Raw genomic sequence first — 13,544 nt, forward strand, 5'->3', positions numbered from 1 at the left:
TAATTTGCTAAAATATTCTCATTTAAACTCCTCTATAATAAAATATTTCATTTCTTCTTTCACCTAATGGCCATGTTACTACACAATACCAAGTACCATGTCTAGTAATCTCACAGTGCTATTATCAATGATCTATAGCAATAGCATCAAGATTTGGATCTCTAATTGATCAAAAGTTGAATTATTACTTCACTTTTACTTTATTTTTGATGAAAATAGTAAAAAATACAACCAATCAAAGATGGTTTTTATCTCCTTTGGTTTATCTCTTTTGAGCTATTTTATACAAGAGATATATATACTAATAATATTTGTTTCTTATTTTTAACATATATATTGAAAGAATAAAAAATGCATTACAAGCTTGCATTAATATGATTTATAAATTTGATCCATTCTATCGGCTAATACAAACATAATTCTACATAGGCACAATTAAAATGGAAATTAAGACTTTTCGTGCTTACATACATGGGTGTATATGTGCAGTTAAGATGGAAATTAAAGCGAAGACAAAAACGTGTGTGGGGTATGAAGAGGTGGAATGAAGGCGTGGCTCAGGTGTCTCCATTCCCAAGGCCGTTTCCCCCTCCTGGTCGGTTGCCCGACCCTGCTTGCGACTGCCTGACTGCCTGACAGGAGCCAGCTCACGGCGCATCCGTATGTATCATGGAGCTCCATCACGCAGCTCGCAGGGAGTGCAGACGACGAGCTCATCCCCGGCTCACAACACCATCAGCTACCCGGACTATTCCTGCTGCTGCGAGTTGGGTTGTTGGAGTGTTGTTCAAACGTTGGTGCTTCGCTCTGTGGCTTGGATCACCGCAAGCTGGGCTGCAGCTTAACAAGCAGAGGGGAGGTAGCTATTAAAAAAAGCAGGAGGGGCTGCGGCGATGGCGGTGTGGAGGAGCGTTCTCGTGGTTGCCCTCATGGGTTTGCTTGTCATGGGTATCCAAGCTGAGCAGCAGCTTGGTTTCAGCCCCGGTGCAATTTACCCCGATGCTCATCGTGTCCTTGCTGCGGCGCCAAACTACTACATCAGCTATGGGTCACTGAACGCCGACCGGGCGCCGTGCCCCGCCTCCTCCTCTGGCCGGAGCTACTACACCACCAATTGCCAGTCGTCCGGGACCCCGCAGCCGTACGTCAGGAGTTGCTCCCAGATCACTCGTTGTGCCCGCGGCTGATCCAGGGTTTTCCGTGAAGCTTCGACTTCGCACTGTATGTTGTTTCGGCTTTTGGGGTTTGGATGATTTAGAGGTTTTGATATTGAAGTGGCGCTGTTTGCGCGATCGGTTTTGGAGCTCAAGATGTCTATGGTGGAGGATGCTGTTCTTGCGTCCTTTTATGCAGAGGAAAAACTGCATGCCATGGTGAGGGGCTGAAAGCACAATGTAGCTTCCTCTTCCTGGTTACTTTAATGAGTTCAGAGTTATTCGCTTTGGTTATGCTGTAGCTTAATCTTGAGGTAATGCGCCATTGTGGGGTAGTTTCTTTGTAATTTTCGACAGACGGGCGGAGGCGGAGAGGGAGTAGTCTCTACTATTTGAGCTGAAGTCACTGTTTCTGCATTGGAGCGCATCTGTTTCAATAAACTTGGCCACTGTTAGAGCTCATGCCGGAGTCATCTTATAAGAAGTTCGATTCCGAGTGTGACGTAGGTTTGGAACAGTAGCATTTGGAACACGGATTTAGTCCCGTTGATAAGGCTTGGTATTCTTCATCACCTGTCTCGTCCGTTGTTTTCACACTTCAAGCATATTCTTCTTGCTTCACAGTTCATATTAAATTTGGACGATGCTCAGCCCTACATCAAATCTAGTGTGAGTCAAAATAAAAGTGGTTACTAATGGCTACGTGTATGTATGATTTGTGAGAAAAGTTATCTCGTCTCATTTTTATAACCCCTGTAAAAGATATGCATTCTTAGGCAGCATTACCTTAGAGATAACTAACAGTTCATAATAAATGGCCGACGGTAATGGCAATCTCCTTATCCCACCTCATTAAATACTCTTCAGGTACAATAATTGAGCTAGATTGAGTGCAGACTTCGGAATTTTCCAGTGAACCCTATTAGGCCATGAGAAACTGTCGCTTCTGTTACATACCAACAAGGACCAGAATAAAATTGACCAAAGTCAGTAAACAGGTCCCCGTACAGCTTATCAAAATAAGATTGGTCTTAATAAGGCACAAAAGAATATTGAGTGTTTGAATACAACAGCAATGTATCTAAACATATCGCAGTATCATTTACAAGGCAAGGTAAAAATGCCAGTTCATCTATTGCCTTCCAGACTCTTTTGGGAATATCAGGGCATATATTTAATCCTGGAGTCTACTAGGAGAGAGTGATTAAGCGTAGTAGTTAAGACTGGCTTTTTTTTTCGCTTGTACTTGAGTAATACCCTCGTTGAAGTCTTCGTGAGTTATCTGTGGCGACACACATACATGTTAGCAAAAAATAACAATAAGAAAGAATAGAGAGAGTTTTTCCTAACACAATCTTGTATCGAACGACACAGAATTAGAAAAACATTGATGATGCAACAATTCAACATTGATTGACTTTCAATCGAACAGAAAATTAAGATTGATACAAGACTAGCATAGTATGAAAATGCTCCTTGAATAACTTACTTCCGTGGCATCACGGCGAAGCGCCAACATTCCGGCCTCAATACACACAGCCTTCAATTGAGCTCCGTTAAAGTCATCTGTTGAGCGAGCCAACTCCTCAAAGTTGACATCAGGCCTTAAATTCATTTTCCTCGAATGAATCTGCGGTAGAAAGTCCAAGAAAATTATTGAAAATGAAAACTAAGTAGTAAGCCTCTACGTAAATCATATGACTGAACAAGCACGTCATTGCAAACAAGAGGCTTTACCCAGTTCATAATCACTTTGCATGTGCATGCCCGTGTCAAGTATTCATACCTGCAAGATACGTGCCCGTGCCTCCTCGGTTGGATGAGGGAACTCAATTTTTCTATCTATACGTCCTGACCGCATCAGTGCAGGATCTAAAATATCTGCTCTATTCGTGGCTGCTATAACCTGTTCATGAAACATTCAAGAATTAGTTCCTAAAATTTCCTCCTCAGCCCGCACGGCTACACCCACGACTAGGACTTCAACCTTGACTGATTATAGACAAGCAAATAATAGAGCATTTGAGAAATCATTATGTGAAGAATGGAGAAATAATAATGATATTTCAAGGCTCACTTTAATGCGCTCATCACTGCTGAATCCATCCAGCTGATTAAGCAACTCCAGCATAGTTCTCTGCACTTCACGATCTCCACTTACTTCACTGCCAACATAAACCGAAGATCAAGTCACAAATAAGATTGTCATAATATAATCAATTTGACCAAGATAAGTGTACCCTTCCTCTAAAAACGCTCTACAAGATGTTCTGTATAGACACTTTGAAGAGAACATTACAAACCTGTCAAAACGCTTAGTACCAATTGCATCTACTTCATCAATGAAGATGATACAGGGAGCTTTTTCCTTTGCTAGCTGGAACGCGTCCCTCACAAGTTTTGCACCATCTCCAATAAACATCTGTGATTACGTATCAGGATATCTTGTAGTCAATGAAGAGCCTTGACCAGGATAAATGAACAAGATGACTCCACCCATGGAAAAATTAAGTAAATGACAAAGGCGTTAAGGCAAAACAACATCCTAAACCAGAACTGACGAGAGTCCATAGATAAACAAGTAAAACCAAGAAATCACCTGGACGAGCTGAGGTCCAGCAAGCTTTAAATAAGTAGCATTTGTTTGAGCTGCGCATGCACGAGCCATGAGGGTCTTGCCAGTACCTGGTGGGCCATATAATAACACTCCTTTGGGTGGTCGGACACCTAAGCTATCGAACCGTTCTTTGTGGGTCATAGGTAGTACGATGGCTTCCATCAACTCTTGAATCTATCATGCGAAAATAGCAGGCAGACTTCCAGGAATGAGAACTGACAACACGAAAGTAACATGATCCATTCAAGGTAAACGCATGCCAAAATCTCATCTCACGAGTGCATACGAGCAGAAACAAGGAGAGTGGCAATGACCGCCACATGAAAGCAAGAGAGCCCATCACATATCCCTCACGATGAACCTTACAGAGATCATGCACCTTACAGTTACCAACATCCTGAATGCCCTTAAGCACAGGAAAGAAAAAATTAAAATAATTATAGTAAAACAACGGATTCTGAATAATCATAATGACGACTGGCGGAAACCAAGCAAGTACTCTGAGCTCAAACATATGACAAACCCACCTGCTTATCGAGACCACCAATATCTGAATACACCTCTGCAGGCTTCTCGTCGACCTCCATAGCTTTTACACGTGAGTCATATTCCGAAGGCAGTGTATCCAGAATCAGGTAGCTGTCCTTGTTTACTCCAACCAAATCACCGGGCTTCAAACTATCTGGATCGACTAGACCAACTACAGGCAAGAAGATCGTCTGTACACACAAAAAAATGATGTCAGTGCAACATGATATAAATTAAATTCATATTGACAGTCACATGTGGAAAACGTCACTGCCAGAGAATCTCAATGTGGATATAACTTACTTGACGTGTGGATGTCTTCAAGACGACACACTTTCCTCTCCTTTGAGAGTCCAAATCAACATTAGCACCATCCTCTTCAGCTTCATCTTCTGGATTGACGTCCAATATCTGCAGGGCACCGAAATCAACTTAAAAAATATCTGACAACCGGTTGCAACGAAAAACAGGAATTAAGCTGTGGAATAAAAACACGAGAGCTACTTTCTCGATAACGTACAAGGTGCTGCATTTGACAGCACGCGTCAATCATTAAGTCGACGTTGAATTATATCACTATGGATTCGAAACTAAGAAATCAGCAAAACCCTAAGCCAAGCCCACACTTCCGTGATCAGTATCGTCAAGACTAATTTCATGATACATATTGAACCCATCAACTCTACTCGAAACGAAACAAAAGCATGTTAACCCCAGCCTTGACACATTGCTTGCCAAATAAATTCAAAGCTACTGATGCATCCAATAAATGACAAGTGGACAACACCAACCTCCACAATGTTTCCAACTAGGTAAGGCAGCTGTTTATTGAGTTTGATCTTCTCCTGATTCTCATTAATTTTTTCCTTCATAGCATCGTGCTCGAGAGTCAACCTCTGTGTCTCGTCCTACACCAATTTCCAACAGCATCCAAGAATCAGTGAATTACAATCAAAAAGTCCACAGACTAACAAAAACTTGCAACGTTGAAACCACGAGTATGAAAAGTGCAGAAAGTACCTTCAAGATGCGGGTCTCATTCTCCAGTAATCGGCCTCTTCGCTGAATATCTTCCGGTGTCAACCTCGCTAGCTCGTCGGAGGCATCGTCTCCGAAGATGTCCTCCTCGTTCATGTTGAACGCCCTTCTGCGTGTCACTTCCTCCTCTTTTCTCGTCTTCTTCTTCTTCAAGAGCTCGCAATTGTCTTACTTTTGATTAACAATCATCGCGGTGTCCCGAGCACATTTTCACGCCCACACTGCTTGATTTCCGCATAACTCTGCAATTAGGGTTTCAAGCTTCGATCTTGTGAAGAGGAAGGGAGTTGACTGTTATCATCCATCGAATGTATTCATCCATTTGGCATCTTTCATCCGAATCTGCAATCAGCTCGGTGGACACCCTCTTGCACTGCATGCACATCGAGTGCGACACACCCTGCATACATACAATAAAATTCTAATATACATAAAAAAAAAAAAAAAAAAAAAAAAAAAAAATGAATAAATTTACAATAATAGATTTATATGCAATGTTTTTTGACATTTATTTCCTTTTTTTCGTTTTTTTTGATTACATTTAACTAATTTTAATAATATATTCCACGTAATTCTTTTATTTCTCTTTAAAAAGCTTGTTAATTTTGTTTATGAAATATTTGATTGTAAGTTCATCCTAAAATATTTCATTGTAATAAATAAATATACCGTGTGTATGCGGAGGTGCAGGGCATGGAGTGCGTGTCCACACAGTGAAAAAAGGTGACCACATCACGGTTCTCAAAAATTGTGGTTAAAAAGAATGAATTTTTTCACATAATTGTTACACAATAAAATATGTAAAAAAATTATTATTAATATTATTAATATTTATTTAATTAATTTATATGTTTTTATTTATTTTATTTTTGTAGATTTTAATTTTGGGATTATAAATAAAAATATACTTCATATAGAAGTAATTATGAAATAAATAAATGAATAGATATTTTTGAGAATATATATATATAAATACAAACTAAGAGAAAATTTTAATATTATCATAAAAAATTCAATTATTATAAGTTATTAGAATATTACCATATTATCAAAACTGACATCTTATTGTTTTGGTTGTTTTTCTAGCTTTTTGCATGTGACTTTTTATGATATTTGGTCATATTTAACTAATCTAGACTAAATCAGTGTTCTAATATAGAAGTTACTTTACACTTTTGCATCAAAACTAAATGTGTTACTTATACATAATAATACATATCTAATATTTGAAAAACAAATTCTTTTCTAGGTGATACTAAAGCATCTTCATGCATAATGAGCCAAATAAACTCAATTTCTTTGTATACACATGGTATAAACCATACATCTTATCAATGTAATAAATCTTTTGATTTTAGAATAGAATTTTATTTTATGGTGTTAAAATTAAATTTAGTATAATTTTTATAAATTAGAATTTTATAAAGTTTTACTAAATAAATCATTATTTCTTCCATTGTTGACCAAAAATACATATTAGGATCCAAAATAAGTTTAGTAATTATAAAAATACTATAATTTAATAATAATTATTATTATTATTATTTTATATGTTTTTCAAAGCCATTCTAATTTAATTTTTAAATCATATTGCTTAATTTTATAAGTTGTTGTGATGAAAAAAATTAATTAATAAATAGCTTTATACTATAATATAGATTTTTAATTAGATCTTGAATTATTGAAATTAAATTTTTGTTCATCAATACAAATTAAATAGTGTATCTTTTTTAATATTTAAAAACTAAATAAATAATTATAATACTTCTAAGAATAATTTATCATTTTTAAAAATATTTAAAAAATTACTTTAATTTTACTTTATTCAATAATAAAGAATGAAATAATCTCTAAAATAGTTTTTGATTCTTTGAATATTATTTGACTATAAAAAGGCTATACTTTTATTTTTATAAAAAATTCAATAGAAATTTCTAAATTATTTTATAAAAATTATTCCAAAATTTATTAAAATAAAAATAAAAATAAGAATAAATTAGATATATAAAAGATACCATAGAAGCCCAGATCTTATTTATTTTACTATAATTTGTGATTTGAACTTCTCCTTATGCTTAGAAATCTATGTTTAAATAAAATTTAGTTATTTATCACAATATATATGTATATATATATATATATAGAGAGAGAGAGAGAGAGAGAGAGATTTTGATAAAAGTAAGTAGATTAGAATAAAAATAAAAATAAAAGTAAGTAGATTCTAGCATGAGCTCCTATCTTATTTATAAAGAAAAAACATAGAAAATTACGGATGTGTCTAAATTATCAAATTCAACAAGATCACCATCAAGAATAGGTATTTGCTACCTTTGATATCTATACTTTTTGATTGATTGAATCAAGCCAAGATTTATACAAAAATAAATGTACTAAGAGAAACAACTTATTATGAATTTAAATAAGAAATGAATGAAAGATAACATTTTAAACCAAAATTGAGTGTTTTAAATTCAATGTTATGCCTTTTAGATTCATAAATGAGTCAATTTCTTTTCAATATCTTATGACTATTATTTTTTGAAAGTTTTTAGATGATAATATTTTTTATTATCTAGATAATATTCAAATTTAGTATAAAAACACAAAAGAGTATGAACTTCTTCTTGGATGGAGGTTACACAAATTTACAAATACAAGACTTTATACCAAGATAGAATTGTGTGTATTTTAAACTATTTAAGTTGAATTCTTAAGATATATCATATCAAATGGTAGTCTTATAATGGATCTTAAAATAATCCAAATCATCATAGATTAAAAGATTTTTAAAATAATAAAAAAATATTCAATATTTTCTTCAAATTTATTAATTACTATTAGATTTTTATCAAGAATTTTTTTCAAGTTGTAGCTCTACTAACTTATTAGACTTGTAAAGACAAACTTGAGTAGAATAATGAAGTGCAATAAGTATTTAAAGCTTTAAAGGTAACTTTTATTTTTGCATCAATCTTATTTTATATTGACTTCTTTAAGGTATTTTTTATGATAATAAATGCACTCAAATATGCCATGATTATAATATTATCACAAATAGAAGTAGGTAAAAAACTTCACCTTTTTTCTTTTCATTTAAAAAATTTCTAACAACCAAGATTAATTACAAGATTCAAGACGAAGTGATTTTTACAATTGTGGATTTATTTCAAGAATGGTGTCATTTTCTAAAAAAAAACCTTTAATCTAATAATTATTTATATAGGTCACAATAATCTTAAGAATTTAATGTCAACATATATTTTAAATTGTCAACAAGCATGTTGAAGCATGTCTTTGCCAAGATCTGTATTTTATATCATTCATTGTTCAAAAAAATAATAAGATTTAATATATAGCCTTTATAGATGTTATTATCTTTTCCAAAAGGAAAAAATACAACTTTTAATCAAAAATAAACTATCCTTTTAAAGACAAAGAAATTTTATCTTCAAGCAATGAAATCAACAATAATTGTTGATTCAACATATCTTGGACAAATTCAATTGAACATATCCTTAGATGCTCTTATATGTGATATTAAGAACAATTATTCAAAATCTCATGATATTTCCAACTTTGAATGTAAAAAAAAAAAAAAAAAAAAAAAAAAAAAAATCCTCTATTTTGAAAGATGCTCAAGTTTTTTAAGCTATTCATAATTTTTCAGCTATAGGATACTTTGAATACAACAAGAATTAATCGTAAGATATTTTTGGTTGTTTAAATATAAAAGGTAGTTAAAGACTTTGTACTATCATGTTATATTTGTTTGAGATCAAAAATTCCTTAATATCAATCTTATAAACTTCTCTAACCATTATCGATACAAAACAACCATGGTCTATTTTTTCTACAGATTTTATCAAGGATTTTTTCAATTTTAAGTTCATCTGAGTATATATTTGTCATAACAGATTATTTTACTAAGATGGTATATTTTGTACTATGTGAAAAGATTATTAGGGATGAAAAAAAATTAAAGTTTTTTTTGATAATATTTATTGCCATCATTGATAATCAAAGAATATTATATCCAATAAAGACATTAAATATTTGTATTAAGATTTAAAAAAAAAAATTCAAAATATTTAAGGTGGATATAAAATCATCTTTTTTTATCTAACTTCAAATTAATAGATAAATGAAGCAATCAAATCTATTTTTAGAGAAATATCTAATATATTTTATAAATTACCATCAAGATTATTAGAATTTGTTTTTTGCCATTTGTAAGTTTATTTATAATAACAAGATAAATTCTTCTATTTTATAATTTTTTTTGTTGATATAGTTATCATCAAAAAATTGACACTTTTAACTTCTCAAATGTATTTAAGTAATGAAGTGGTAAAAAATTTAACAAATTATTTATCAAAGTTACATATAAAAATAAAATTATAATTCAAAAAAATTCAAAAACAACAAAGAATTAACATAGATATGTATTATAAGAAACAACCTCAATTTAATATGGTGACAAGGTATAGTTACTTTGTTGTGATATCAAGATTAATGGCCTTTACAACAAGTTGGATATTATATACTTATAACATTTTCTATTTGTGAACAAATTAATCTAGTTGCTTATTGATTATACTTATTATAATCTATGAAGATCGATCATATATTCCATGTATCTCTTCTTGAGCCATAAAAGATAGTATATATACTAAAAAAAAAAACAAATATTATATTTTTCTTTAAAAGTAGATAATAATCAAGAGTTTGAGATTGAAGAAATCTTAGATTCAAAGTAATATCAAAATATATTTTAATATCTTATACATTGAGATGGATATGATATTGATAAATGTATAAGGGAGCCAAACAAGAATCTTACAAATGTAATAAAGTAATTTTTACAACCTTCAAGATAATATAATAAAGATAAATAACTTCTAAAAATATATATTATTTTTTGAATAAATAGTGAAATATTGTGTGCTTGATATGAAAACCTTGAAAGAGACTAAAAATATTTGGAAATATTATTAGAAGTAAGAGCAATCTTTGATAATATTTAAAATATTTTATTTGAAAAAAAGTTAAAAAATTTTAAACAATGATTAAATATTAGAGTACTCTTTTGATTCTAGTATAGAGTATTATGAGTAGTTAACAAAATCTATCAAATATCTTAAAAAAAAATATATATTAAAATATTTAGAAAATATAATTTTTTGTATTTTAGACTTCTTCACTATGTAATAACTGCTCTTAATGGAATTCATTCCTAAATGAAGGCATAATGTCATAGACATGTATTTTTATTTAGATTAAAATGATTAGATATAAATAAATAAAAATAAGTAGATCTAATAATATCTCATTAAAAAGCTTTTTAGAAGCCATATAGAGATGAATTTTATTCTTTATATCTTTGTAAGTAATTGATAGATTGAAAATTAAACAAACAAGTTTTTTATGTGGTCAAGATAAAAATAAAAAAAAAATACTCAAAAAAAATACAAGGATTTTAGTTATAACTAAATATGGTCAAATATTGCCTTTCATCCAAATGAATTCCACTGTCTCATATGTATATGGTAAATCTTGATAGTATGTAGCAATTGATATCCTTTTCTTTACTCAAATAAATGCCATAGCTCCATACTTCATTAGATTTTAGCATATGATGGCTCTTTTGAGCGCTATTATGCTCATACAAATAAATATCAAATCTTGTTTATCAAAATTTTCTATAATATATTAAATAAGTAAGCAAAGCTATAGATTATGTTAATACAAGGCAAATGACTCTTCTTTATAAAAAATAAATTCACTATAATTTCATATCAATTCCTTTCAATATATATGAGAGAATTTTAAAAACTTATAAAAAAAAAAAAAAAAAAAAAAAAAAAAAAAAAAAAAACTTCTCAAAATATCATATCCAAATTTGAAATATACTATGTATTAAGGACATAAATTTTTAAGAAAGAAATCCTTAATACGCTCTCGTGTCCCTCAAAAGGATTAAAAAATTACTCAAACATGATAATTTATTGAATTAGAATGGCTATTGCCAAAGACAAAAAGACTATAAAGACTTAAGATAAAACTAAGGACTAAAAAAGCATTGATAAGAGTGAAGAAGCCTTCTCTCTTGCCTCCATATATATTATCTAATTATAAGCTATGTGGCAATGATCTATATGACTTCCAACAGGTATTGACTTTGCTAAATACATGTCTTAATTTGAAAGGTAAGTTTTTCATATGTGCACCATATAATTAGATTGTTCGATAAGCTATCAATATGTATGGTACATGGCTAACTTATTGACCAAGTTTCTAACCTATTAATCAACTATAAACACTTATAAATTCAAAACCATGTATTTTAAGCTTCTAAGAATCTACTTTAGAAGATATTATGAAATTAATCTATGTTTATCTACTTCTACTTAATTATATAAGTAATTATTGTTGAAAATATATATATCTATGATATTATCTTCTTTTTTAGGGATGAATTCCACAAAGAGTGGTCATTATCTTTCATGGATCTTAGTGTTCATTATCTTAGTTTTAATAGATATCATTGATGAAAAACCTCAATCTTTTTTATTGCATTTATAAGATTCTTTATTGGCCACCATATTTAATTACTATTATTATATTTTTATCAATAAATAAGATATTTTAATCTATTTTAGAATTGCCTTAAATCAAAGACTTCTTCCATCTTGAATTCTTGATTATTATCTACTTTTACAAGAAGAAGTAGCATTTGCCTTCTTTTAGAGATATTCACTATCTTATATGGTTCAAAAAAAGATATGTAAAATATAGAATGGATCTTCATAGACTCCAATATATATAAGCAACACAATTGACTTATTCACTTAAAGAAAAAAGATTCAAGCTTACAATAGTCCAATATGTCATAAAGACAATTAGTCTTGATATTGCGACAAAATAATCATACCTTCTCATCTATATTAAATTATGGTTGTTTCTTGCAATACGCATCGACACTGATCTTTTCTTATTCTTGAATTTCTTTTAATTACATCTTTATTATTGTATGTAGCCTTAACAAATGATTTATCAAATCTTTATTATAATATTATCAACTTTTGAAAAGCCAAAAATATCAAGTCATAGATAATAATCATAATTTGTAAAAAAAAAATGTTTGTTGAATAGAAGAATATACCAAGTTATTGTATGCAAACTGTATCAATGGCAAAAGACTTATTCAATCATCTTGATGATAGTTGATGGTACACCTCAAATACTATTCAAAAAATCAATTTATTTGTTCTATTTGCACATCAATTTGAAGATGAAAAATTGAAAAGAGCTTTATATCTACCTTTAGAAGCTTAAAAAGGATTCTCTAATATCTAGATACAAATTGAGTCCTCTTATTTGATTTAATATTTTTGAGCAATCTATGATATTACTAGATGTTGTCAAGAAAAAGCTTAGTTGTTTCTTCACCTATTATAAATTTTGTACATAATACAAAATATACCATCTTGGTAAAATGATCTATTATCTGTTAAAGACATGAACTGGAAGAAGATACATAAACTTGAAAAATTTGTATTAAAAGAAAAGTGAAAAAATAGAAATAAAGTAGTATGTATATTAAAAAAAAAACTGGAATGGGTATTGCCAAATGATAAGGAAATTAGAGACTCTTAAATGTAGACTAGAAGCAAGAAAAGAGTTGACAAGAGTCAAGAGGGCTTCACTCTTGCCTCTATGTATATTATCTAATTAGGAGCTATATGGAGATTTCTTATAGGACCTCTAATATGTGTTGACTTTACAAAATATACACTTTAGCTTACAAGGCAAGTTTTCTATAAGCATGCTATATAGTTAGCTTATTCTTTAAGCTATCAACATATGTGTTATATGGCCAACTTATTAATTACATTTTTAACCTAAAAAATCAATTAAAGACACTTATAAAATCAAAAGAGTATCTATGAAGCTTCTAAAAAGCTTCTATAGAAGATATTATGGAATTGACTTACTTTTACTTATTATTATCTAAATCATATGAATAATTATTGGTTTATATATTTATATCCATAATACTATCCTAAATATAGAATCATACAAAGCTAAGATAAGAAGATTTGTAATAAATACTATAGAAACAAAAGACCATAGTTGTGTCAAAATAGGTAATTACCAAGGAAGTTTATAAGGTCAATGACAAGGAATTTTGGATTTTAGACAAATAT

The 13,544-nt window shown here is 30.5% G+C and overlaps 2 protein-coding genes across 2 annotated transcripts; one reads left to right on the forward strand and one right to left on the reverse strand.

Moving 5' to 3' along the window:
- Positions 1-587: 587 nt before the first annotated feature.
- Positions 588-1,723, forward strand: LOC112277114 (protein RALF-like 34). Its single transcript, XM_024509095.3, has one exon. It carries the CDS (start codon positions 894-896, stop codon positions 1,185-1,187), a length of 294 nt encoding a protein of 97 aa, XP_024364863.1. The 5' UTR covers positions 588-893; the 3' UTR covers positions 1,188-1,723.
- A 442-nt stretch (positions 1,724-2,165) lies between these two features.
- Positions 2,166-5,587, reverse strand: LOC112277113 (26S proteasome regulatory subunit 6A homolog). The gene is made up of 10 exons (XM_024509094.2): positions 5,320-5,587; positions 5,091-5,207; positions 4,603-4,710; positions 4,299-4,490; positions 3,754-3,945; positions 3,458-3,576; positions 3,232-3,319; positions 2,941-3,060; positions 2,644-2,784; positions 2,166-2,436 (listed from the first exon to the last, which is right to left on the reverse strand). The coding sequence occupies exons 1-10, from the start codon at positions 5,431-5,433 to the stop codon at positions 2,359-2,361; spliced, it is 1,269 nt and encodes a 422-aa protein (XP_024364862.1). The 5' UTR covers positions 5,434-5,587; the 3' UTR covers positions 2,166-2,358.
- Between the last annotated feature and the right edge of the window lie 7,957 nt (positions 5,588-13,544).

This window comes from Physcomitrium patens, chromosome 25, assembly GCF_059467195.1.
Source record: "Physcomitrium patens ecotype Gransden chromosome 25, ASM5946719v1, whole genome shotgun sequence".
Taxonomy (NCBI): Eukaryota; Viridiplantae; Streptophyta; class Bryopsida; order Funariales; family Funariaceae; genus Physcomitrium; species Physcomitrium patens.

Coding starts and splice junctions, on each gene's coding strand:
- LOC112277114 (XM_024509095.3), top strand. CDS start 894: ATGGCGGTGTGGAGGAGCGTTCTCGTGGTTGCCCTCATGGGTTTGCTT.
- LOC112277113 (XM_024509094.2), bottom strand. CDS start 5,433: ATGAACGAGGAGGACATCTTCGGAGACGATGCCTCCGACGAGCTAGCG. Junction 3,320..3,457: donor GGTACTAAGCGTTTTGACAG/GTTTGTAATGTT, acceptor TTATGTTGGCAG/TGAAGTAAGTGGAGATCGTG. Junction 2,437..2,643: donor TTCGCCGTGATGCCACGGAA/GTAAGTTATTCA, acceptor GTGTCGCCACAG/ATAACTCACGAAGACTTCAA.